Source organism: Terrapene carolina, unplaced genomic scaffold (assembly GCF_002925995.2).
Source record: "Terrapene carolina triunguis isolate 2854851 unplaced genomic scaffold, T_m_triunguis-2.0 Scaffold97, whole genome shotgun sequence".
Lineage (NCBI taxonomy): Eukaryota > Metazoa > Chordata > Testudines > Emydidae > Terrapene > Terrapene triunguis.
The window spans coordinates 20228136-20254953 of record NW_020664448.1 but is presented as its reverse complement, the minus strand read 5'-3'; the positions used below and the strand labels follow the sequence as shown (position 1 = coordinate 20254953).

The following is a 26818-nucleotide window of genomic DNA, read 5'->3' as shown; positions in this document are numbered from 1 at the left end:
ATTGTTACTTTGTTACCTCTAAGGGAGCTGTCTGGTGGCTGACCGCTACTGATGAAAGGAGTGATCCTTTCACTATGGACTCCACTAGCTTGGGGGACTGCTTCCTCTGGGTGGGGATACTGTATGCTTGGGCAAACTTCAGATCCATGAAATTGCCTGAGAGTCCTGATTCCACCAGCACCTGTAGGTTGGTGTTGGGCATTGCAGGGTGCTGGAACCAAAGGGGGAGCTGGAGATGTGTTGGATGCTGATTGGCCATTACCAGGGTACCAGTGGAGAAGTGTTTGAGCAGCCTGCTGGACGGAAGGGAAGAGCGCCAATTCAACCTGGACCCCCCAACGGGGGATGAGGGTTGGCATTTCCTAACCTGGACACAGCTTGGACATTGGCAAGGCAGCTTGATGCAAAGTGTCCTGGCTCTCTGCAGTATAGGCATATGCCCAATGCCTGGTGTCATTTTTTCTCCACGTTGCTGAGGTGAGAAATCACAGAGGGTAGCCTTGTCCTAGGGAGTGAGTTTAAATTACTGTGAAGGGCTCCCCTATAGTTAAAGCTGTACAACAAATTTCAGTTTTAATGTGAGATTAAAACCTTTATTTGGTAAAAATATGACATGCCAAAAAGCAAAACATCATTTATAAACTTTGAGCACTATGTGACTATTTCATGGTAGCTTTATGAAACACGGCTCAAAGAATAATAAGACTTCAAAACCACAGGCCTTCTGGTGATTTTTCTCACTGGAGTGTCTCACCTTTCTTTGAACCACTTTTGCAAGAAATCTAGACTACTCGGGGCCTTATGTACCAGTTCCCAGAATAGCAGTTATACATTGCCAGTGTTTGTACACAGAGCATTTTATAACTTTTTAGCCATAATGGAACATTTGTGAAGCAAAAGACATTAAAAAAAAAAACACCTGCTGAATTTGACAATGTTCCAGGCTCTGGAGGGGAGTGTGCTCAGACTCTTTCTGTCTGGTTCCTGCAAGCCTAATCTCTTTTGCACCTGTCTTTGTCTCAATCCTGGCTCTTCCCCACACCCAGTCCCACGTCCCATCCTCCATGCCTAGCCAGTTCTTGTCTCTACTCCTTAGGTTTTTGACACCACACCCAGTCTCCTTCCCCAGCCAGTTATAATCTCACTCTCTGGGCTCCCCAGCCAAGTCCCCATGCCCCCAGTTCCTTGTCCACTCTTTCTCTCCCCAACTCCACTGTCCATTTGCTCTCTCCTCTCCCCCGGCTTGCCCAGCTAGTCCTAGTTTTCTTCCCGCACCTTGGCTCCTTGTCAGATCTGTCTCACCACCCCTCACTGGTTCCCAGTCTCTTTGTCTAACCACTCCTACTCTCCATGGCTTTGTCTCCTGGCTCAGCCAGTCCCAGTCTCCCACTTCACCCTATCCCCAACTCTCACTCCCAGTTTCTTTCCACCATCCCCATCAGTCTCCTGTTCCAGTCTCCCGACCTCCAGGCTCATTATTCCAATCCACTCTACCCACCCCAACCTAGGTTCCATGTTCAGTTCAGGCATTTTCTTTTTCTCCACATTCTGTGGGCCCAGGATGGTGAACAGTGGGAACCCAGGAGAGACAGTCTCCCTGCTCTTAGGTCTGGCAACGAATCTCACCCCAGACTGCAGCAGCAATTGCAGGGCAAGTCCTGCTTGCTCCGCTTCTAGTGCAGACAGGATTTTTGGAGATTGTAGCTGTTAAGCTTCAATAAGTCTCTACTAAGCATGTACCAACTGAGATTTTTTTTCAAAGGCTTATAACTTGGCCAAACTTTGATGAATTTTCACCAGAATGGCAAAAGGCACATCTCTGACATGAAGGGCTCTCTCTGCTCTCTTCCCTCAACAAATTTCAAGTTCTTGCACCAAAGCACTGACATGCTAGACTGTCCAAAAGCAAACACTGCTAGAATTTTTTAACATGACAAAACAACCTATTTTCCCCTTGCTTTGTTTTTCAAAATGGCTTAACTGTTCTGGCTGAAACTTTCCATAAAAATATCAGCCCGAGACCAACATTCATCACAGAAAACTTTATCCTCATTAAACTTTGCAAGTTATAAGCAACTGAAAACAGAGTCTTATGATACGACGTGTTGGGCATCCTTAATAATAGATGGTGCCGCCAGCCCCACCTATAATAGCTTATAAAAAGCCCTTTTGAGACTTATGAAGTACACACATCCATTTTGTCCAGGTTTCCTAGAACAGGAATAGGATTTTCCTTTGTATGCTCATCTGGGAAGTAGTTCTTCATGAGGGTTGCCGTCACAGAGGCAAGTGAGAAAGACTCAATGTAAGTTGCTGGAGCTGGACTCGAACAAAACCCTAGATCCAAATATAATGACCCTTCTGTTGGGGTCAACTTTGAGGACTGACCCCAGACCCTCTGGAGCTAAAAGCATGAGCCTCTACTTAAAGGACCAGCTGCATTAGCCCAACGGCAACAGCAGACTTATAAACCTTTCTGTAACATGTAGCTGCTGGCGGAGAACTAAGAAGCAGATTGCATTGATGTGGGTATGCAAACAGCCCTGATCACTGTGGGGAATGATAATCAAGAGCATTAAGGTCCAAGCTCAAAAAGCCAGTTATACTTGTGTGGCTGTAAATGCTTGGAATTTCCAGCCACACTGGCTTTGCAGCTAACTAGACCAAAAGATGGAGACATCAAGACTTGCTGCCGACAACACTTGTGCTAGGTTAAGAGCACTTTTGGGTGCAAACATTGCTTTGGAAGAATTATGGGTGCCTGATCCAGGGGTGTTAACACATTCCTTAGCATACATGGACCTCCTGCTCCCCCATCTGTTAAATGGGGATAGTACTTCCTCTCATGGGGGGTTGGGTGGGTTAGTTCATTGAGGTTTTTCAGATCTCTGACTCTAGTAGAGCAAACTAATATAATCACTATCGTCATTGGAAAATGCTGATTCAACGGAATTGAAAAGTTCCATGAGACTGTGTCATTTCCATTGAAACTTTAGTCAGAAACCAGGCAAGCAGGGAAAGACCAACATATCTGGTTTCCTATCAGTTCTCCTGCCCACCTCCCTGACTCCTCAGCAGCTGTGGAGCTTGGCTTCTGGAGTTCCCTGGCTTCTCAGGAGCCTGCCTGATGGACTGCTGTGGAACCTGGGCTTTCAGGCTCCCAGGCTCCTTGCCGGGCAAGCGACCATGCAGCCTGGTAGCTGGGATGGAAATTTCCATTGCAGTTCTTGCAGAACAAGATTTTTGTTTAAAAAGTCCCTGCTGTGCAAAACTTCACACTGCCAAGTGTTTGTTCCAACTCAGAGCAATTTTTTTCTTCAAAAATACAAAATTTTCCAAGGGAGAGAAATTCTGGTTCCTGCACAGCTCTAATTGTCATTTTATCACTGAAAATGGGATGTGCTGCCACCAATTGCAAAAGAGAGTCATAGGCACGGATTCCATGGGTGCTCCAGGGCTGGAGTATCCACAGGGAGAAATGGTGGGTGCAGCAGCCCTGCCGATCAGCACCTCCCCATGCCCCCCAGTGCCACCTGCCCGCTGCAGATCAGCTGTTCCGCAGCATGCAAGAGGTGCTGGGGGGGAGGGCGAGAAGCAAGGGTGCACTTGGGGGAGGGGGAAGAATAGGTCAAGAAGAGGCAGGGTGGGGGCAAAGTGGGGGTGGGAAGAGGTGGGAAAGGGGCGGGGCCTGGGGCACAGCAGGGGCCGAGCACCCCCAGGCACAGCAGAAAGTTGGCGCCTCTGAAGAGAGTAATTCATGGCTATTATGTAGCAGAGCAGAAGCCTGCCAAACGTACACAACAAATGCATTTGACTTGATTTCTTGGACAAGTCTTCTAATTTATGACAGTGTTTTTCAGATGCAAATATAAATATATATGTTCAGCCAACCAATCTCTTCTATTCTTTAATTATGTCAAAGAAAAGGTGCTGAAGGTAAAAAATAAAATGAACAAACAAACAAAAAAAACCAGTAGTATTTCCTTGTAGCAAAGACAGACAGGCTTGTAAAGGAGTACGGTTAGGAAAATGAAACTTCAACTGATTGAGTTTTCAATTAAATCATTACAGGATGAGACAGGCACTTCTTGTAGCTTTGGAAGTAAACAAAGACTGAAGATTTATGTAAGCTGTGCCCTGCTGATTCCTATATTTTTGCTGCAGTGGGTGTGCATTTATTTCACTTTGTGATTTATCCCTTGAAGTTCATGTTTAGTTTGGCATGCAGAAAAAAGATATGGGATCTGCCTTTACTGTATGCTGGGTCCACAGTATGTGAAAGGTCTGAAGGATTCTGTAAGAATCTCATTTTGGTTGCAAAGGGGCTCTAAGGGCATGTCTACACTGCAATTAAAAACTTGTGACTGGCCCATGCCAGCGGACTTGGGCTTGTGGGGCTCAGGCTGTGAGGCTGTTTAATTGCTGTGTAGACTTCTGAGCTTAGGCTGGAGCCCAGGCTGTAGGACCCTGTGAGGTGGGAGGGTCCAAGAGGGTCCTGCCTGAGCCTGGACCTCTACGCTGCAATAAAACAGCCCCACAGCCCGAGCCCCGCGAGCCTGAGTCAGCTGGAAAAGGGTAGCCACTGCGGTGCTGTGTAGACATAGCCTAATAGTCTACCCTCTGGCAGGATTGGTCTTACTGCAAATCCTCCTTCACTGACAGGGCTCTAGTCTAACCGGCAGTATCGCAAATGATTACAACTTTTTTTGCCAACATATTATCGTTCTATTGCCCATCTCTTAACCTATTTCTCCACACAGAGCTCTGATCTATTCCAGCTTTGTCTTCTACAGCTGAGAATTGTATCATCTCCTCATGCAGTTTTGTAACACCTCAATCATTTGTACTCTAGACTCACCATGTCCAGTTCTCGGATCTTATCTAAACTTTGCACTATTTTTGTTGCTCTCCTCTGAACTCTTTGTGACCATTGTGATCAAACGAGACCTAAAAAGGGTCCCGAACTTCAGTTTACCTTCCACACTTATTTTACATTGGATACTGCCTTTTTGTGAGAGCCTAGTAACACGGTTGACTCAGACATTATGTTATATCAGCTGCTATAACCACCAGCTCCTGCTCTGTGGTAATATTGTCTAGAAAATATCCCTTGTGAGCACGCCAACAGCCCTGACAAAGGTATTTGGAGAATCTCCTTGCAACACATATTTGTGATGTACTTCATGATATACAATCACTTGCTTAATTTACTTCCCACTTCTCATCGTGGGAGAATCCTTCATTGCTGGGATTTGAAGACGGACCTGATAGGAGCAACTTCACTGGTTTTCATTTTAAATACCTGTTTTGGTACTTTATCAAAGTGTCTTTTCACAGAGATAAGACACTGGAGCCCAAATCTCCTCTCAGTTACACTGGTATAAATCAGGAGTAACTCTGCTGAGATCAATACCAGAGGTTCATCAGAGCACAGATTCTCTCTGCTCTTCTTCCCCCAACCTCAACTCAGTCCCCATTTCTACTGTTTTTCTTCCACCTACATTCACTCTTCCCTGCTAATGCCTCTCCACTGTTGGGGAGGCAAGAGAAAGGGTGTTAATTTAAGGGTTATTACCACCATCAATTCACACTCCAAATGCCCACTGATCTTAGTCAGTGCAAAGATGGCATCAGACCAAATATCCTTGTGGAAATTTTGAGGCGTGTGAGCCCCAAAGTAGTTACAACACCTCGCTCATCTACAGGAACTTCAGTCGGTACCATGTCACCAAACACCTACCTGCCTATAATTATGAGAGACACTAAGATTTTGTTAACATTATTATTTGTTATGTGCCAATGATGTGCTTCTCTGTTATGTGAAGTGCCATTTTCTCATGTTCACTTCAGTCACATCTTACAGATTTCCCAGATAAAAGATTCTATGGTCAAGAAGGTATTTGCTGAACTATGAATTTAGCATTTTTGTATATGTCCATTGCTTAACAGTCTGAACATGTTTGTAAGTCACCATCTACATCAAATGGCTATATAAATATGTATAATTATTTATAATAATAATAAATAATAATAATAAATAATATTTATGTAGCATTCAGTCATTGTGGTATCTAGGCAAGAATAACAAAATAGCACTCCAAAATAAAAAAATAAAAGGGATGAATAGGAATAATAAACAGAATAAAATAATGGACTGAATGGGAAATGTAAAAATAATAAAGAAAAAAAAACATGTAGTCAGGCTTTTTATTTTTAAAAATATTTCTTAAATTCATGAAATACAGTGTAAAGTACAGCACAGGTACTGTAGCAAGCCAGTTCATGAATAACATGCCAGTTATTTACATGTATATATGTACAGAGTGCAGATAATTACTGAAACCCCACTACAAAACAAACAAAAAGTTCAATATGATAATTTACTAGTAGTAACTTTTAAAATATATTTTATTTTCTCATGTTATTGATTGCATATAAATTCCTGGTATTAAAATACAGTATAATAGCTAAGACTTCTATAAACTCTAGTACCGCCAAAATAATCATAAATATCATTCAGAATTGAAATCACAAATGTATGATCTGCCTAAACAGCCTTATATTTGTTGCAATCCAAACTCTCAGAGCATTCGGAAATCCTGACCACCAGTGCCAGAAGATTAACGCTGATTCACAACCAGGGCCGGCTCTAGGCACCAGCGTAGCAAGCTGGTGCTTGGGGCGGCCAATTCAAAGGGGCGGCACGTCCGGGTCTTCGGCGGAAATTTGGCGGCAGGTCCCTCATTCCCTCTCTTCCTCTTTGAGCTGCCACCGAATTGACGCCGAAGAGGAAGAGAGGAAGGACCCGTCGAAGCAGCGCGGTTGAGCTGCCGCCGAAGTGCTGCTGCTTGTCTTTTTTTTTGCCACTTGGGGAGGCAGAAAAGCTGGAGCTGGCCCTGTTCCCAACACAAGCTTCGCAGGAAGCTCAGATACAGAAGGACTTTCAAATAATGTATCCAAGGAGGAAAGCACCATTTAAAACAACAAAGACAGTCGAGTAACCTATGAAATGCTGCCACATACAGGAGAACAAATACTATGTTATTACCTTCAATGGCTGGAAGGCAAAATCACAGCAACAGCTGCTTGGATACGGAGGACCCAACCTATTTTGATTATCCTGGTTAATAGCTTGGTCAACACTCTCAGTTTTGCATGGGCAATGCCTGAAGGGGTATTACAGCAGCAGTCACCAGGGCTGTGTGATCTGGAGGAAAATGACAATGCACTGTGTTTAATCTCTGGTGGATGGGGTGATTTATGGGGGATCCTTTACTAGAGAAAACAAATTTTAGAAACTCTAACGATAATATTGGGCCATATCACATCTTCCACTTTTCGGCAGAACACCTACTGATTTCAATGGGTACTTCCTTTTAAATACCGAGGGGCAGATCCTCAGCTGATGTAAATTGTCAGAGCTCCATCTTTGATGTCATTGAACTATGACAATATACACCAGCTGAGGAGATGCCTTATGATTGCATGATATGGTCTTTGATAAGGAGAGTCACCTTCTTGTCACTTACCCAAGAAGCGCATGAATTGGTGGTCTAACACAGGAAACATTCAGATTAATGTACTTTTTTTGATCTCGCTATTTATTCTTATGCAATATTAGTAAGTAGAATATAAAACAGGGCCCAGTGCACAAGTATACAAATTACTGCTGTGTTAAATGCTTTTTTGCTGTTGTAATTACTCTCTTCTGCATGGTTTAAATTTTACTTTCACCCCTGCTAAGGTTCCTTTCCTAAAAGGAGGGGGGGAAAAATTCCAATTACAGACAATAAATAGAGAATATCAAGGGGAAATGTAAAAAGATTGGTATGTTACTTATTACTGTCAGGAATTAGCTCTGGTGAGCAATTCTGTGCATCATCTTCTCTAGAAATAATTCAACAATGCACTTGTAGGTTAGTTACATTAAAACAGCACTAGGGAGAATGGAAAAATTCCTCAGGACACAAAACTATAGTTTAATTTAAAAGCCATCTCACATAGTATTCAAAACTCCAAAATGTGGCAAGAATCTTTTAACACTGAACTTGTAGAAATGATACTGAAGAAAAATCATTTTTCATTCTGATCAACATTATTAAAAAACCCTGTATATAAAATACTAACATACTGTACATATTTATCAGACACTATAACAATCTTTCAGCTGATTAATTTGAGTCAGTATGTTAGATTGCAATAAGTACCAAATGACTTAACAATTAAAACACACAGTTAATTATATAAACTGTATACACGGACGTACGCTTTTCACATGACATTAACATCAGTCAGAATATGCTACCAAATGTGAATCTTACAACTTTGCAAACAGTGGTTGTCTTGACTAGATTGCTACATCTTTACTGGCAGGGAAATACAGAAGATTTACCACACGCTTCTTGTGCTTGCAGAGTGAATCCAGGGCTGTTCTTAAACAATAATACAGGGACATAGTCAATCAATTTTTTTAAATTAACTAATTTCCTGATAGAACAGTCTTCAAATACTGTCTTTAAAAAAATCCTTGAAACAAAAAACAAAAAGGAAATAATAATAATAAAAATAATTAAAAAACCCAAGCCCTAAAACACCTTGAGGGGTTTTCTGCTCCTCTGTTTCGGGAAGGAGTAGGAGCACCACTATCAAACAAGCTCAGGCCCAACGCTCTCCTCCATTCCTGTCTCTCTAGGCACACTGCTTCCTCATGTCTCTTCAGTTCCAGTTTTACTGCTGTTGCTACTGGTGAACACCTTTTTGCAAAGCTTGGGGCTGGGTGTGCACCATCAACACAGCAGAGAAACTGACCGCACATAAAGTGCTCACTTACTGCACCACTTAAGAGAGAGAGGAATAAAAAAACAAATACCTTTCATCTCTTTCAGTTAAAGTATTGGTAGGGGTCACTCGTAAGAAACCACAGGAATAACATTTTCAGATGGCAATGTGAATCTAAAGGTGGCTGTGTCCCTTTAAAATGATATGCAGGATGCAGAGTGGCTGATTCACAGATTCCTAGGTACCCCATGTCTATTCACCATACACTACTGAGGAAGCGAAGGCTCACATACCCGGTAGTATATTAGGCTAAAGGGGGAAAAAAAGATCTTCCTCTCTCCCCGTCAAAGTTCCATGACTGATAAGTCTCTCCAAAGGGCTGTAAGGAATCGTTCATCTCCACGGGATTCAAGAGGAGATGCACAAAAAGGGCCAGATTATGATTGCCCTGATGGGGAAATCAGGGTGGGGGAAAGATAGCTCAAATAAGCATTTTGCCCCAGCCCATTGCGGCCCTGTACAGAGGCCAGACAGCGTGTCTGGGGACACTACTCCATGCTAGGGTCACTGGTTGTCCTAGTCTCCTGAGCAGGGCCCTACCTCCCTCTCCACTAACAACCCCCAGGAGCACAGATAGCACCTCTCCCTGGAATGGTGAGAAGGCGCAACCGCCTTGTTATCCCACCACCGTAGGTCGGAGCCTTCAAGCACAGCCAAACAGGATGTTACACAGCATGGGATGAGAGAAGTTGAAATTTCAGAGGTTAATTACACAGGGAAGTCTCAGAGCTCTGACTCAGGGGAAGTGCCCATTGAAGTCGACATGAATTTTGCCTGACTTAAGAGCTGCAAGCTTTGACCTGCTGAGGAGCCTTCTTCCTACTTTACTTCAGTGCTGAACACAGATACGTCAGCAGGATATTTGCCTCTACTGTCCAAGAGGGACAGCTTTGGAATTATCCTTCACAACAACCTACCAAGGAAACACTCTTAATGACACGAGGTGTCACCTGCTGATAGTGAACTGGGCGAGAATGAAACTCTTGATAGCGAAGTAGAATGAACAGCCCAAATTATTGTGGGTCACTGAATTACTGTAGTCATCGATCCCATGGTCTGACCTCCAGTGCCTGGTTCCAACCTACCCCCTACTAGCCTGCTTGAAGCTGGTGGGAAGCCTCCGTCTGTGTCATGCAAAGGATTCCAAGAGCCCCCCGTGCTGAGCTCCATTTGGTGCTCTCAGTGCGGAGATGGCTCTTGCCTCCAGCCTGAATTTCAACAATTAAATTTCTGTCAAGAAATGATTCACTGTAAGCAACTCCCACTGCGTTGTCCAGGAGGCAGGTACAGAAGCTGTTAGAGATACACTACTTTTGAAAGACTGCATCTATTGGCTGTAGATAGCCTACTAAGACCTCCAGGGAAAGTGCTGGAAAATTTGGCAGTGTTTAATAGCTTGGTAAAGTTTTCAGCCCTGGGAAAAGCTCCTATTTAACCCATTAAGAAAGCAGCGCCCACTATTTTGGTAAATAAAGGGTTAATATACTTAATGGAGCTGGTAGGAAAAACGCTGAGAAAAACGTTTTGTTGGTTGTCAAAATCAAAATGTTGCATGGAGACGGTTTTATTTCAACAAAGGTCTGAGGAAACCCTGCCTGGTGAGCTGCTGTGAAGCCTGGGCTTCCAAGGGCTGTGGATCCAGGACAGCCTGCCAGGGGTGCTCTCTCAGAGTTGGGGACCCCTGGGCTTCCAGGGTCTGCAGTTCCAGGACAGGCCACCAGGCAGAGTGCCCTGGAGCCGGGGCGCCAGGCCAATTTGCAGAAAACTTCAAAATGTGGGGTTTTCATTCTGAATCGGAACAAAACCTAATTTAAAAATATCTAAATCTTCGGCATAATGGAATTACCTTGCCCTGCCCACCTGTAATATTTAATACTGTTACTGGAGACAGAGCTAACATGCAGGAGAGTCTGTATGAGAGGCAATACTTCCTGGAGCACTAGCAGCAATGAGCTCAGCTGCTAATGTGTTAATGTAGCGCTGAAATGATTTTGCTTTGAATAGTACATGCTGCCTGGCCATGCAGCTACTGCAGTTTTCCTGGAGCAGTTCAATAAAGAGCTATGCCCTGATTGAGCCAGTGGCTTAAGCGCATGTGTGATTCTGTTGACATCAGTGTAGGTTTTTGAGGTCACGGTGTACTGACTCCCCAGAATGGATTCACCAAGTTAGCAGCTCTGTCGATTAACTAATTGGGGATGTCCAAATTCAAGGGGAGTTTTGCCAATAAGGCCTTCAGGACTGGACTCTATGGTCATTCTTTCAGCAAGCAGAGTGTCTGCCTTGGACATATTCTTTGCTTACTGTTTACTCTCTTGCTTTTCTGATTTCTGTTCTTTGTTCTCTTTGTAAAGGATTGTTATTCTGTGATAAAGTGCCAGTGCCCTCACTGTTTATTACAGCCTTTTATTAATACAAGCCATTGTACTTTGATGGGAAAACTCACACAAAATTTAATGTCAGTAGTTAGAAAATGACTGCCTTTTAGTTCCAGCTGGAGTAATTAATGGTTATTTGTAAATATCTATACCAAGCGGTTTTATCATCATGTTTTGGAATTGTTGTCAAATAATTAAGTGAAATTCTGAAGAAACTGTATTTTAAACTTAACAAAATAATCAAAGTTTATCTCATGTCAGATACTTTTTACAGCTAAAAGGAGCCTTTAGAAATCATAGCTTATAAAACTAGACACTTCATAGGTCATTTGTCTTGTATGCGGTGGAAAATCTGAAAAACAATTTGGGTTTCAGGTTTTAGATTTATTTTCATTCTTTGTTGCTAACCTCACACATTTCCCCATCATTTTACTTTCAGTACTTCTTTGTTTGGTATGGTTGTGTTTTTGAGACAAGCCGAGAATGTCTTAGGGAAGATGGATGCTAGACATATAATTTATTATTAATATTAATTATATTGATAAAACAAACTGATGAAAGCAAGGAAGAAATAAGATAAATCTGTACAATATTTGAATTAAATGATTTTAAAAAGGTCACATTTTGAAAGAGGACTTACTGCTTAATCAGTGTACAATCTAATTTGGTTATCAGTTATATAAATTACATACATTACTGGATCTGTATATTGTGATCTCGTTGCATAACAAGAGATTCAAAACTCTGCTTTTATGGCAGATTAACTTCTTCCATGAAATGACTGGGACCAGTCTCAGAATCAAGTTTTCTAATGCAGAAGGCAGATCATAGAAATATATCTTGCTTTATGAACAAATATATAATTTTTTACACGTAAAACAATATAATTGTAAGGATCGGCAGAGTGCATTGCCTGTGAATTTCACGCTGGTTGAGCAATATCTCAGGTCTGACATGTTCTGCAGCTAATTTTCTGATTTTATTGCTCAACTGTTCCTTATCCATAAAAGAAGTATGCAACATGCTTGTGTTACAAACAATGGAAGTTATTTAAACAGAGTACCATCTGCAGTACAAAAAACTGTTAACTATTTCATTATATCCTGTTCCATTTATAGGGCGCTACCTAATTTGCCCTTGCAGAATTTGAAGAAAATCTACCACTCTCTGCTACCGGGCTGATCCCCACATCTGTGTCAGATAAAATCATAGTGCTTATTATTTGTTACCATGGATACCATGAAGATACTGCTGTCCACTAAAGATTACTAGAGGAAGACAACATAATTCTCTGGAACTAGTCCTGTTTTGCCTTCATACGTTGCTTTTAACCAGCCTGGTTCCACTGATGGGTACACTGCAAAATAAATAATAATAATAATAATAATAATAATAATAATAAAAAAAATTAAAAAAATATATATAATATATATTAAAATCTGTTATAGTTAAATTCAATCCTTATCCCAGATGTTTGATTTAAAAAGATCAACATCATTATAAAAGATCAACATCAGATTAATGGAGACATAAACATTAAATTTGAAGTGAAAATCTCTTGACTTATCTCACAGATGCAGTTATGTTTAAATATTGTGTGTATAGGAAGACTATCTAATACATCTTACCATTTGAAAATATCGCCCCTTGTGGGAAGGAGAGCTCATGACTGTGCTCAGCTTTACAGGAATACATGGCTTTGGCTTGTCTGAAAGATCAAAATAAGTTTGTTACAAACAAGAAAAGGGGGAAAAAATGAATTTAAAAATCTGAGAAGCAGAGTAGTCAGCACTGAGCTGGGAAACAGGGAATCCTGACAGAGCTCTAGGGAAAACTCAGGAATTTATCTAGCCTAACTCCTGGTCTGCACATGATTTTCTGTAAGGCCTTGGGCAAGTCATGTAACTTCTTTGTACCTCATTTTTCCCAGCTCTAAGTAGAGATATCAAAATTTATGGGCATCGCCCACCACACTGAGGTGAGGTGAGGATAAATATGTTCAGGACGTCATGTGTTATGTAAAAGTACTGCAGTTTGTGATGAAATTGGAGATTATTGGTAGCACTTTCTTCCCAGTCAGAACGTTAACTCAATGATCTAATATACCATCTGTGGTAGATTTTAATTTGTCAGCATAACTCCCCCCGACTTTCCTCCCATGAAATGAAATTAGTGAACTCAGAAGGTTATATTAAGGTGGACACAATTTACACATTAAGGACCTCTCTGCTCCACCCTGTGTGCCAGTGGTGCTGTGCAGACTGATGTAGAAGGATGGTTCAGCCATTCCCCTGCCTCCTCCACACCCACTTTTGGAGCTCCATGCACACCTGTAGGAATTAGGAAGGAAGGAACCCTCCCCCAATAGGGGTTCCAGAGAGAGTTTAATGGACGGGTGGTGGTTGCTGAAGTTGTGATGGAAATCTGAGTTTAAACCGTCTGTCCAGAGGATGAAAATATCTTCAATGTATCTCATGTATATCATTGGTTTCACGATGCATTTGTCCAGAAATTCTTCTTCAAGGTGGTCCATGAAGAGGCTGGCATATTGCAGAGCCATCCTAGTACCCACGGCTGTTCCCATGGCTTGGAAAAACTGTTTGTTGTTGAATTTAAAATTGTTATGGGTGAGGATGAAATGGATGAATTTGGTAATGAGTTCAGGGTGGATATCTGAGGACTGTCCACTGTCTTATAAATATATGAGGCAGGAATCTATGGTGTCATTGTGAGGGACATTGTTGTATAGGGAAGTGACATTCATGGTAGCGAGGCTGGTGTTCGGAGGGAGGTTGCTAATGCAGTGGACTTTCTGGAAGGAGTTGGTTGTGTCTTGGAGGAAGCTGGCCCTTTGTGTGGTGAGTGGTTTGAGGATGGCTTTTATGAGTTCTGATATTCCTTCATGGCACTCTTACTCTCTGGAACACTCCCACACTAGCATCAACTTCCTGGACATGACAATCAGCTTCAATAATGGAACCCCACAGACAACCATATATAAGAAACCCATGGATCGGTACACCTACCTTCATAGATCCAGTAACCACCACGAACACACCAAGAAATCTATTATCTACAGCCAGGCACTCAGATACTACAGAATATGCTCAGAGGAGAAAGTCCAGGATATATACCTTAACACCCTCAAAACTGTCTTTACCAAACAAGGACACTACATCAGAGAAGTAGACTGCACCATGAAACAGGACACCCAAATACTCCAGGAGAACCTGCTTTAATACAGAAACAGAACCCCCTCCGACCACACACCCCTAGTTGTCGCCTACCATCCCACACTGGAACCCATGTGGGGTATCATCAAACAACCACAACCCACAGTTGATGGGGACCCTATATTGAAAGAAATATTTCCTGAACCCCCTCTTCTGGCCTTCAAACAACCCTTCAACCTCTCTAAGCTCATCATCAGAAGCAAGCTCCCCACTGACCAGGACACACCCACTCAAAGCAGCACCAAACCCTGCCAGAACAACAGATGCAAAACCTGCAGAAATATCTCCACTGCTACATCCCCCACAACACACCTTTCAAGATCCATGGATCCTGCACATTCCTAACACAACATGTGGGGTACCTCATGCAGTGCTCTAAATGCCCTAATAACAACTATGTGGGTGAACCCAGACAATAATTACGCTCTTGAATGAACTTGCACAGGAAATGATAAAAGACAAAAACTCCCTATCACCTGTGGGTGGGCGAACACTTTTCATAAAGCAATCACTCTATATCTGACATATCAATCCTCATTCTCAAAGGAAATCCACCCAACACTTGCAAAAGACAAGCCTGGAAGCTTAAATTCATAACTCTGCTACACACTAAAAATCATGGACTGAACAGAGACACTGGATTTATGGCTTATTACAACAATCTGTAGCCCACTAAACCCCTTCTTTTTGTCCTATGACTGCAGAGATGATAACGGGCCTCTCTACCTTGAATGTCCCTTAGAATATGTGCTAACTACTTATGCTAAACAATCCATTCCACCCTGCATTTAGCTATGAGGCTCGGAGTACCTTTCACAGACCTGAAGAAGAGCTCTGTGTGGCTTGAAAGCTTGTCTCTCACCTGAACAGAAGTTGATCCAATAAAAGATATTGCCTCACCCACCTTGTCTCTCTAATAAATTCCAGTCAGCACAGATCTAGATTTTCACAAAGCTCATACTTCAGTTTTTGGGTGTCCTCTTCAAGGCACCTTAAAGGGGCCTGATTTTCAGCACTTTTTGATAATCAGGCCCTCTTAAGGGGTCTCAAGTTTGACACCCAATAGCACTAGACACTTTTGAAAACCTTGACCATAGCCCCTTTTGTGTGGTGGTGGTGGTGGTAAAGAGGACAGCACACCACTCCAGATATCTCTGCCTCTCATTTCTAGCAGGGAAGAGAAACCCTGAACTCATTCAGAAGAAAAACAGATCGTGCCTCCCTGTTGATGCTATTATTTGTATTGTAGTAGCACCTAGCGGAGCCAACTTTGATTGGTGCTTCCAGGCACTGTACAAACACACAGTGAGAGATGTAAGCTCTTCAGGGCAGGGGCTATCTAAACAGACAAGACAAACAAGGAAGTTTTGTTACCCCTCTTACAGCTGGGGAACTGATGCAAAGAGAGATCTGATAGCTTGTCTAAGATCACACAGGAAGTCCGGGACCTGTCTGGGACTGAACTCTTATCTACAGAGTCCCAGTGTGGTGCCCTAACCACAAGCCCTCCTCTTTAATTTGATATGATAAAGAGCTCTATAAACATTTATGGTAAGTGTGTTCATAGTTCTCCCACAAAATATCTATTTCCCGTATCACTTAACCATAAAACTATACATAACACAAACATGAGACCAAATACCAGATAATCTAAGGTATCCTGTACTGAATTTAATAAACCACAGAGATGATTATAAACACATGGATAATATGCAATACCCTCGGTATTTGGTAAGGCTGTAAACCTTTACAGTCAGGCTGTGTTCTAAACCAAGGTTAAGAGTTCAAATGCTACAGTGAGAAGGGGAAGCTAAGAACACAGAGAGAAGAAATGGTAACGTTTGTGGAGTGTGTGTGTGGAGAAATAAGCTATTTAGCTTTCCTGGAGTCAGAAGATGTTGATTTTTATTGTGGCGTTAAAAATGAGATAAGTGGAATAAATACAATTCTTTCTTTCTCTGGCACTTTCTTATGTTTAGTGAAATATACCAATTTCAGCTGAATGGAGGGATGTTTATCTCCAAAAATGAAATAAATTTGAGGAAAAATAGGGTGTCGGTCTTGCATTCTCCAATTAAGAGAAAGTTTGTAGGGACCCGAGTGTCAAGTCATAGCACCTATAAAATGAGTGAACAAAATGCAGTGATTAATTGACTGCACAGTCATATAAATGCAGTCAAGTGTGAGCAAGTTTGCTTGAATTAACAGTTTCTTCAAGTGATCTTCTTATTATCTTAATTTGTTGTTATTATTCTTGTTATACAGAATAATTATACTCCACTGACGTCATGTACAAATAAAACAGTGTGCGTGAAATAGCACAGGGATAGGCCTAATCTAGAAATATATTCCCATGACTTTTTGACTAATTTTCAGGCTCCTGATTATTCCCTCAATCTCCATCACATTTTGTGATTATTAAGATATCATTTTCCTATGATGGTACTGTCCAGCCACAATGTGTTATCAAGCATTCACGGCTCAAGGTAATCTTATTGTGTGCAACTGCGCAGAGGGACATTCTCTCCGGTGGTGCTAATGCTTTCTTTCAACCAATGCTGCCAGTCGAAGAGGGTGTGAAAATAGCACTATCTTCTATAGTGAGGCTCTTAAAAGGACTAACATTATTTTGAAGAAGAGAGTTACTCAAGCCGTTCAGTGCATAGAAGAGTTAGATAATGGCATCTACCTCTCCTAAGAGTTCACTTTCCTTAACTTGAGTTGAACAGGTTACCTAGCGGAGAATACATTTGTCTTCCCCTCATAGGGTGGCAGGCCCCAGTAAATAAAGTAAGTCAGCTCCCCTGTGCCAGAGCAGGTGCTTCCATTTAGCCAATGAAGAGGGCAGAGCAGCAGCTGGGAGATATCAAGGAACAGGGAGAGAGCCGGTAACAGAAAGTCCCAGTGAGTCACAGCAGGGCTGGTTCAGTCAGGAAGGGCAGGTGGGCACTGGCAAAGACCAGGGGACTGGAGTGGTCTTAGAGGGAAACAGAAGGGTGGTTCCTGGGGACAGGTTGAAGGCAGGGGAGCAGTAAGAGGCTGTTTTCTGGCTGGTGTCTCCAAGACAAAAACCAGGGCCAGAGGGCTGGAGAGGGCTGAAGGCAGGAGGAGTAGCAGCAGAGGGAGCTGCCTCCTGGCTCTAAGTTGGAGAACTGCAGCCAAGGGCTGGAGAGGACTGAAGGAAGGAGAGCAGTGGAGGAGCTTAACTTCTGACATCTTCAAGGCCGGTGAGCTGGACCCAGAGAAAACATGAGAGGGCCATGGGAGTGAGGGATGCTTTCCTGGCAAAGATGCTCCCACACGAAACTCTGTGGGGGTTCCCAGTGGGAAGAGCGGAAATCTGTCCTGGTGCAAGGACAGGAGAGGACTGACCGAGTCCAGGCATGGTTGAAGGTATATGGGGCATCAAGGGATGAGGTGTCTTGAGTTTTAATGACTGCTTGTGCTGGGGTGAGAAATGGACTACATGTTTGGGACTTTTGCTATGGATTATGTTGTTGTAATAAATCAGGAAGGGCAGTATTGAAACAAGAAAGCCTGAAGAGAATTAGTGGGTCACCCGAGAGGGGAAACTGAAACAAGGGTGCCTGTCATGCCATGGCCTGCCACAGGAGGGCACTCCAGGCAGGGGCTGCCCTATGACACTCCCCATTTTCAGGCCTACTTTTACATTTTTCCTGAATCCCTAATCATGAGTTTATGATTGTTGGCATCAAAACATTTGGGTGATTATCTAAATCTCAGCAGATCATCAAAATATTATTGATTATTGCATGGTGCCAAAGCCCCCGCCCCTCCAAGCTCATCATCAAAAGCAAGCTCCTCACAGACCAGGAGTCCTCATCTGCCAAGGGAACCTGCACAACACCTTCAAAAGACGAGCCTGGGAGCTTAAATTCATAACTTTGGCTGACACTAAAAACCATGGACTCAACAGAGACACTGGATTCATGGCTTATTACAGCAACCTATAACCCACTAACAACTCCTCCCCCCCCACACACACACCCAAGCTGCCTTTCCCCCCCCCTTCCTCTAACTACTTAAGCAAGAACTGGTTCTGACTGCTCCCTTGTTGCAGAGGCTGGTCTGACTCAAACAGCACTGCAGTAACAGCTGAGCCACCTTTTATTTCTTCCTTCCTCATTCTGTCTGCTGACCTCTCATTTTCCTTGTTATTGTCACTAGTCTGCTTTCTTATGAAGACTGGATAGAGGAGCTATTAAGCCTGTCAAGCCTTTCCTCCTTTGCCATCTATCATCTGCCCTCCACCCCCATTATGAAGCTGCACAGCTACTTTCTTCTTTGACAGACTCTTGCTTCTTATGTGGTTTATATACAAGTACAACAGAATGGGAGCTGAGCAGGAGGGAGGAAGGGGAGCAACACACAGTGGGAAGGAGGAGGAGCAGAGTAGAGGTAGAGTGCCAGAGAACAGCAAAGCAGGGCTCTATCGAGGCTCCCTCAGCTTGTGTGCCACACAGAACAAGCATCTGTGCCCCACCCGACTCAGCCATGCTGCTGCCTTCTCCCTCCCTCCCCTCCCTCCCTCCCGTAACATCATAAGGTCCTGGCAACTCAAACTGATCAGCTTTCTCTTGAATTGGATCCTGCCACCTGCTGGGTGGCAGTCAGCTGTCAGACCTAGACTGTAAGTTACTAAGCATTTTGGTGCCTGCCTGCTTGCCAGTTTCACATCAGCCCCTACGGTTCCATGGATTATTGTTATTGGATGTTATATGTCTGTTACTCTATTGCTCGGAGGTCCCATTAGGCTCAGGGTCTTGTTGTTCTAAGGGCTACACAAAAAGGTGGCTGTGATCCCAGTCTCATAAATTGGAAAGCCAGAAGGGACCACTGTGATCATCCAGTCTGACCTCCTGTATAATACAGGCCGTAGAAGTTTCCTGAGTTAATTCATGTTTGAACTAGAGTATTTTTTCTTAAAATCAGGGGAGGGAGGATCACAGGGCATGGATCACTTGATGATTACCTGTTCTGTTCATTCCCTCTGGGGCACCTGGCATTGGCCACTGTAGGAAGACAGGATACTGGGCTAGATGGACTTCTGGTCTGACCCGGTATGGCCGTTCTTATGTAATCCAATACTGATTTTAAAATTGCCAGTGATGGAGAATCCATGACAACCTTTGGTAAGTTGTTCCAATAATTACTTACTGTCACTGTTAAATATTTGCACCTTATTTCCAGTCTGAATTCATCTAGCTTCAACTTCCAGCCATTGCATCGTGATATATCTCTGTCTGCGAGACTGAAGAGTCCACTATCAAATTTTTGTTTCTCATGTTCCTCATTTTGTAACTTATAAACTGTCGTCAAGTCACCCTTTTAACCTTCTCTTTAAGCTAAATGGATTGAGCTCTTGGAGTCTCACTACCTCGAAGTGCTTACAATAAAGATAAGGTAGACAGGAAGGGTGGGGGGGAAGTATGATATAAAATATACATTTGATTTTTTTAACAGTCTTAGGTTTGTAATTATGTAAGTAAGTGCGGCTCAGTCTTGCCACCAAGCCTTGGCTGATTTCTTATAAAATCATGGCAGAAGGGACCATGAGTAAGGCTACAATTCTGTTACGGAGGTCACAGATTCCGGAACTTTCTGGGACCACTGTGACTTACCTCTTCTGGGGCAGGGCTGGAGCAGCTGTCAGCCCTGGGGCTGCTGGAGCAACAGCCGCCAGAACAGATGACCGGTGGCCAGTCCCGGGGCCTCCAGAACAGCTGACTGGCGGCTAGCCCTGGAACTGCCAGAGCAGCAGTCCCCGGCCTGGCAGAGCAGCGGCTGGGGTTGGGTCAGCCCTCCTGGGGCTGGAGCAGCAGCAGTCAGCCCCTGCCGCAGGAGCAGGTGCTAGTCCCCATGGCGCTTTCTCTTCTCCCCCCCACCTCAAGTGTTTTTAGTAAAAGCCAGGGACGGGTCTCTGGCTTCTGTGAATTTTTGTTTATTGCCTGCAACCTATCCACTAAAAATAACCATGACAAAATCTTAGCCTTAGCCCTGAGCCATCTTCTGATGGTGCTTGAGCACTCTCCTGGTGCTGGATCTGGAACTGCTTATCTGCCTTTAATCTAGCCCTTTGGTTGGGAAATGTATGGAAGCCCACAGTGAAATGCGATAGAAAGAAAAATAAAGCAGAATGGAAGGAAGAAGAGGTTGGACAACATAGAGATGGTTCCACTTCCTAGAGGAACGCCATCCAAGGAATGGATGTCTGCTCTACTATAATTAAAGTGACAAGACGAAAACAAATCCCAATGGCTGTGTAAACAACTAAAGGGCCCGTGGGATGATCACAGATTTCCCCAAATGGAAACCGAAGCAAGGAAGCTATGATGGGAAGAATAGTAACAAGCCTGATTCTTTTTATCCAAAGCTAAAGTTTGGAAAGGGCAGTTTCACTAAGAGGCAGCCTACGGTCTTCGGCTTCTGTACAGGTACTGTCCCAGCGGACGGAGAAAATCAACGGTCTAACTCTCTCTCTTTCTATGAGAGGTATAGAAAGGCTGAGCCTGACACATGGGGGCCCGTTTGCATGGCAAGGGATGCTTCCTTGGAATGTACAAAGTATTGTTTCCCACTCCTCCACAGCCGTCTCTGAGAGCATATGGCTTTGATTTTTAACTACAATTCAATTGTGTAGGGCACTTACCGTCCTGAAGAAGTTTGTTTAAGTGAACCAGCACTTTCGAACAACTGGGCTCTTGCGGCCACTCTGAAAATTGAGTTAAGAGGCATCTGGTTTTAAACTTGTCCCTTTCAATGAATTGCATAGAGTTATTTCAGTTTTAATAATCTAAAGCAGCGGTTCTCAAACTGTGGGTTGGGACCCCAAAGTGAGCTGTGATCCCATTTTAATGGGGCCGCCAAGGCTGGCGTTAGACTTGCTGGGGCCTGGGGCCAAAGCTGAAGCCCAAGCCCCACCTCCTGGGGCTTAAGTCTGACCCCCACCTCCTGGGGGTGAAGTCTGAGCCCCAACTCCTGGGGCTGAAGCCTGAGTCTGAGCCCCACTGCTCGGGGCCAAAGCCCGAAGGCTACAGCCTTGGGTGGCAGGGCTCAGGTTACAGGCTCCCAACCTGGGGCTTGGGCTTTGGCTTTGCTCCCCCATTTCCCTCCCGTGGCAGGGCTCGGGCAGGCTCAGACTTTGGTCCCCACTCTTGAGGTCATGCAGTAATTTTTGTTGTCAGAAGCGAATCACGGTGCAATGAAGTTTGAGAACCCCGATCTAAGGTAATTTTAGTTGCACGGACAAGAAAATGTTAATTTTTATTTTAAATTCTTTATTTGATTCTTAAAGTGACTGTGCTCCCTTTTTCAATCTGAAAAATGTAGAAACAATGGAGGAAACCAAGAAGCAAGTCATGCTGAGCTTAGGTCCCAGTTCAGCAAGAATCTTAAGCATGTGCCCAACTTGAAGGACATGAACAGTCCAACCAGTTTCAAGAGTGGCATGAGCTAAAGTACCTTGCTGAATTGGTAAAACAGGAAGGAACTCTGCTGAAAATGCAACACAAAACATTCCCATAATTTTTAATTCATATTCATGTCTTGTCACTAAATAAACCTGAAGTGAACGAGATGTAGTTTCTGGAGAGGGAAAATGGGTGTTATCATTTCTGGGTTCACTGACCGCCAGTCCTGTGCTATAAGCACTAGAAAACATTTTTAACCCACAGTTTATGTGAAAATAATCATTTATATTTTGCAATGCATTCCGTCTCAAGAAATCTCTAGCTATTTTATCAAAAACAAAGAAATTATTTAACCGTGCATGCAATGGAACACATCAATTTCAGAGAGGAATTAAATTTGTCTTGCTCTGATTTCTGACTGTCAAAAGAAAGAGGTGATGATGAATAACACTTTATTCCTTGACATATCACCTGGACAGTCTGTGGCATTTAGATCTCTTAAAATAATAAACACAGAAGAAGCAGAGAGATAATGTTAGAGCTGGCTGAATAGTATCAGTCCAATAATTTATTCAATGGATTAATTTTCTCTCCTCATTATTGGCTTAATCCAAAGCCCAATGATTAAATCAATGGGAGTCTTTCGCCGACTAGAGCTGGGTGAAATTTTTCAGATGAAACTTTTTCACCAATAAATGAAGATTCAGATTGACCAAAACATTTCACGGATGAATACTTGTTGATTTGTTTTGGCCAAAAAAAAAAAAAAGAAAAACTTTTGGAAATGTCCGAACAGACCATTTCAACAATGTCACAATGAAACATTTCGACTTTTCAGGCTACAGTCACAAGAGGATTTGGGCATCATTCACAAAGCCACCGGAGGAGGAGGCCATGGCAGTTGTGCTGCCCCTCGCTTATCACCTTTAACCTATAGGTTAGGGCACTTCCTTGGGATGTTGGAAACCCAGGTTTGAATCCCTGCTCTGGAGCAGGGGTTTGAACCCAGGTCTCCCTCTCTAGAGTGACTGCCCTCACCACCAAGGTATAGGGTATTTTGGGGTGGGCATCTCTCAATCTTTCCCGTTGAAGCTGTTCTACTTTGTGCAAAATACTTGAATAGTCACTGGGAGAGTGAGAATGACTCTACATCCCAGTGGCTAGGGTATTCCCATATGAGGGGACACACCCAGGTTCCAGTCCCTGCTCTGATGACTTCTTAATTATTTATACAAAGTGGAACAGCTTCAACAGGAGAGACTGAGAGACTCCAGAACTAGAATAGCCTATAATCTGGTGGTTAGGGCACGCACCTAGAAGGGGGAAAAATTGCATTCAAGTCACTGCTCCAAAACAGGGATTCAAAGCTGGGTCTCTCACATCCCATGTGAGTGCCCTAACCTCTGGGCTAAAGGTTATAAGTGTAAATCCCTTATCCCCTGTTTCTGTGAATCTAGCCCTTCATTTCTTTTGCTTTTATTAACGACACATGAAATGAAATGTCTTGGTTCAACCCAAACCAATTAGCCAAAAATTCAAATAAATTTTGATTTCAGTTCAACTCAAAGCATTTTTTTTTATTTTTCAGAACTGCCAATAAACCAAAAAATCCATTATCCAGAGAGCTCTACCACTGATATCAATACACTTTGGGTAAGCCCCCATCTGCCTAGTTTTCAGAGTTTATGAATCTTGATGAATAATTCTCAAAGATGACAATTTCATTTGATTTATCTGATCAAATATTCATGAATACTTTCCCCATCATTCACCCAGCTGCATAGGATAGTTTGTATGGGAACATAATGCAATACATCAAATCTCCACTAAGTCTTGATGACTTACACGGATCCTGGTCTCTGATAGCCATTACTTGATGCAGTATCCAATCTTAATCTCCTGCGCATTTTGGGTGGCAACTCAGGATTCAGTGCAGCCTTTGGTGTATCTTTGGCATCAATTGAGGCTAAGCTCTGTACAGATCCACTGCAACTTTTGTTACCTACAGGGAACAACCAGAATGCGGGGAATATAATAAGATTTCAGTGTGCCTTAATCGCATGTATATCATACATAAGAAAGCAGGATTTTTAAAAAGAAATAAAATAGGTAGAGACAATGCTTACCAAGAAAGAGAACAGACAGCCTATCAAGCAGAAAGGTAACTAGAAAAGCATCACCACCAAAAATGGAGAGAATAATACTAAAACTTTGAAGAAGGCGGAAGATTCTTATGCTGCACCGATGAATATATAATACGTTTTCTGAACATTGATGATGCTAAAACTCCATTAGCAAAACACTACACAAGCCAGCCTCCTGTCTGTTTAATACTAATAGCTCCCCCCCCAATAAAAACAGAACAAACAAAAAAAACAGGTTTATGAGGTTTTTGTAGATGAAAATTAAAACTTGTTTAAATGACTATTTTGTTACCATATCTTAATAAAATAAAACAAACTTTGCATAGCTTGGATTTTATCTGTCAGAAACAGAAGGCCCTAATGTAATATTATATAAATATTCAGTAATAACAGCCAGGAAGCCTTCGAAAAAGATATGTCCTTGTACCTGCTTTGTTCTTATATATGACTTTCACAGGTTTCTAATAGATAATAATGATAATAATAATAATAATAATATAGTGCTTCACATTTTCAAAGCACTGTATAAAGACTAATACATTTCATACATTTCTTGCAAGGCAGGTAGATTTTACTTAATAAAGTCCCCAATTTCTAGATGAGGAAACAATTACTCAAAATGATCTATTTATTTGTACTGAAGTAGCACCTAGGAGCCCTACATAACCCCATTGTGCTAAGCACTGTACAAATCTACACAGCAGATCAGTGGAAGAGCTAGAGGTAGAACTCAGGGGTTCCTGGTTCCAAATCTCATGTTCAATCCATCAGAATTTACTGTCTCAATGATTGTGTTAACCTTAGTAATCCACAACATTATAAATAAATTGACTTCTTTTGGTATCTATTTTTAAGGGCAATGCCCAGTCAATTATCAAGGTATTGTGAAATCATCTTGTGATGGACTGGACTCAGTTTCTGGATTCCAAAACAGGAGAAGTGGCCAAAAATATCTTCTTTCATCCCATGTGTGCACACAGACATGTTCAGCCACACCTTTGTAACCTACTGGCTAGATTATATGCTATACTTGAACATAAGAACGGCCATACTGGGTCAGACCAAAGGTCCATCTAGCTCAATATCCTGTCTTCCAACAGTGGCCAATGCCAGGTACCCCAGAGGGAATGAACAGAACAGGTAATCATCAAGTGATCCATCCCCTGTTGCCCATTCCCAGCTTCTGGCAAACAGAGGCTAGGGACACCATCCCTGTCCATCCTGGCTAATAGCCATTGATGGACTACCCTCTATGAATTTATCTAGTTCTTTTTTGAACCCTGTTATTGTCTGGGTCTTCACAACATCCTCTGGCAAGGAGTTCCACAGGTTGACTTGCCTTGTGTGAAGAAATACTTCCTTTTGTTTGTTTTAAACATGCAGCCAATTAATTTCATTTGCCCCATAGTTCTTGTGTTATGAGAAGGAAGAAACAGCACTTCCTTATTTACTTTCTCCACACCAGTCATGGTTTTATAGACCTTTATCATAACCCCCCTTAGTCGTCTTTTTTCCAAGCTGAAAAGTCCCAGTCTTATTAATCTCTCCTCATATGGCAGCCACTCCATACCCATAATCATTTTTGTTGCCCTTTTCTGAACCTTTTCCAATTCCAATATATCTTTTTTAAGATGGGGTGACCACATCTGCACGCAGTATTCAAGATGTGGGCGTACCATGGATTTAGATAGAGGCAATATGATATTTTCTGTCTTATTATCAATCCCTTTCTTAATGATTCCCAACATTCTATTAGTATTTTTGACGGCCGCTGCACATTGAGTGGATGTTTTCAAAGAACTATCCAAAATGACGCCAAGATCTCTTTCTTGAGTGGTAACAGCTAATTTATACTCCATAATTTATACGTATAGTTCGGATTATGTTTTCCAATGTGCATTACTTTGCATTTATCAATACTGAATTTCATTTGCCATTTTGTTGCCCAGTCACCCAGTTTTGAGAGATCCTTTTGTAGCGCTTCGCAGTCTGTCTGGGACTTAACTATCTTGAATAGTTTTGTATCATCTCCAAATTTTTCCACCTCACTGTTTACCCCTATTTCCAGATCATTTTTGAATATGTTGAATAGGACCAGGCCCAGTATAGACCCTTGGGGGACATCACTATTTACCTCTCTCCATTCTGAAAACTGACCATTTATTCCTACACTTCGTTTCCTATCTTTTAACCAGTTACCGATCCATGAGAGAACCTTCTCTCTTATCCCATGACAGCTTACTTTGCTTAATTGCCTTTGGTGAGGGACCTTGTCAAAGGCTTTCTGAAAATCTAAATACACTATATCCACTGGATCCCCCTTGTCTACATGCTTGCTGAGCCCCTTTTGGGGCCACTTAAAGAAATGCCATCTTCTAAGTATCAGAGGGGTATCCGTGTTAGTCTGAATCTGTAAAAAGCAACAGAGGGTCCTGTGGCACCTTTAAGACTAACAGAAGTATTGGGAGCATAAGCTTTCGTGGGTAAGAACCTCACTTCTTCAGATGCAAGTAATGGAAATTTCCAGAGGCAGGTATAAATCAGTATGGAGATAACAAGGTTAGTTCAATCAGGGAGGGTGAGGTGCTCTGCTAGCAGTTGAGGTGTGAACACCAAGGGAGGAGAAACTGCTTCTGTAGTTGGATAGCCATTCACAGTCTTTGTTTAATCCTGATCTGATGGTGTCAAATTTGCAAATGAACTGGAGCTCAGCAGTTTCTATTTGGAGTCTGGTCCTGAAGTTTTTTTGCTGTAAGATGGCTACCTTTACATCTGCTATTGTGTGGCCAGGGAGG

General features: G+C 42.6%; 1 protein-coding gene across 1 annotated transcript in view; it reads right to left on the bottom strand.

Moving 5' to 3' along the window:
• Positions 1–11599: 11599 nt before the first annotated feature.
• Positions 11600–26818, bottom strand: part of ARHGAP42 (Rho GTPase activating protein 42) — a 281853-nt gene continuing 266634 nt past the window's right edge. The window contains exons 20-23 of the mRNA XM_026651599.2: positions 23725–23881; positions 21120–21182; positions 12845–12924; positions 11600–12573 (exon numbers count right to left, since the gene is read on the bottom strand). Of these exons, the coding sequence (XP_026507384.1) occupies positions 12485–12573; positions 12845–12924; positions 21120–21182; positions 23725–23881 (389 nt within the window). The 3' untranslated portion in view covers positions 11600–12484. The remainder of the gene's footprint in view (positions 12574–12844; positions 12925–21119; positions 21183–23724; positions 23882–26818) is intronic.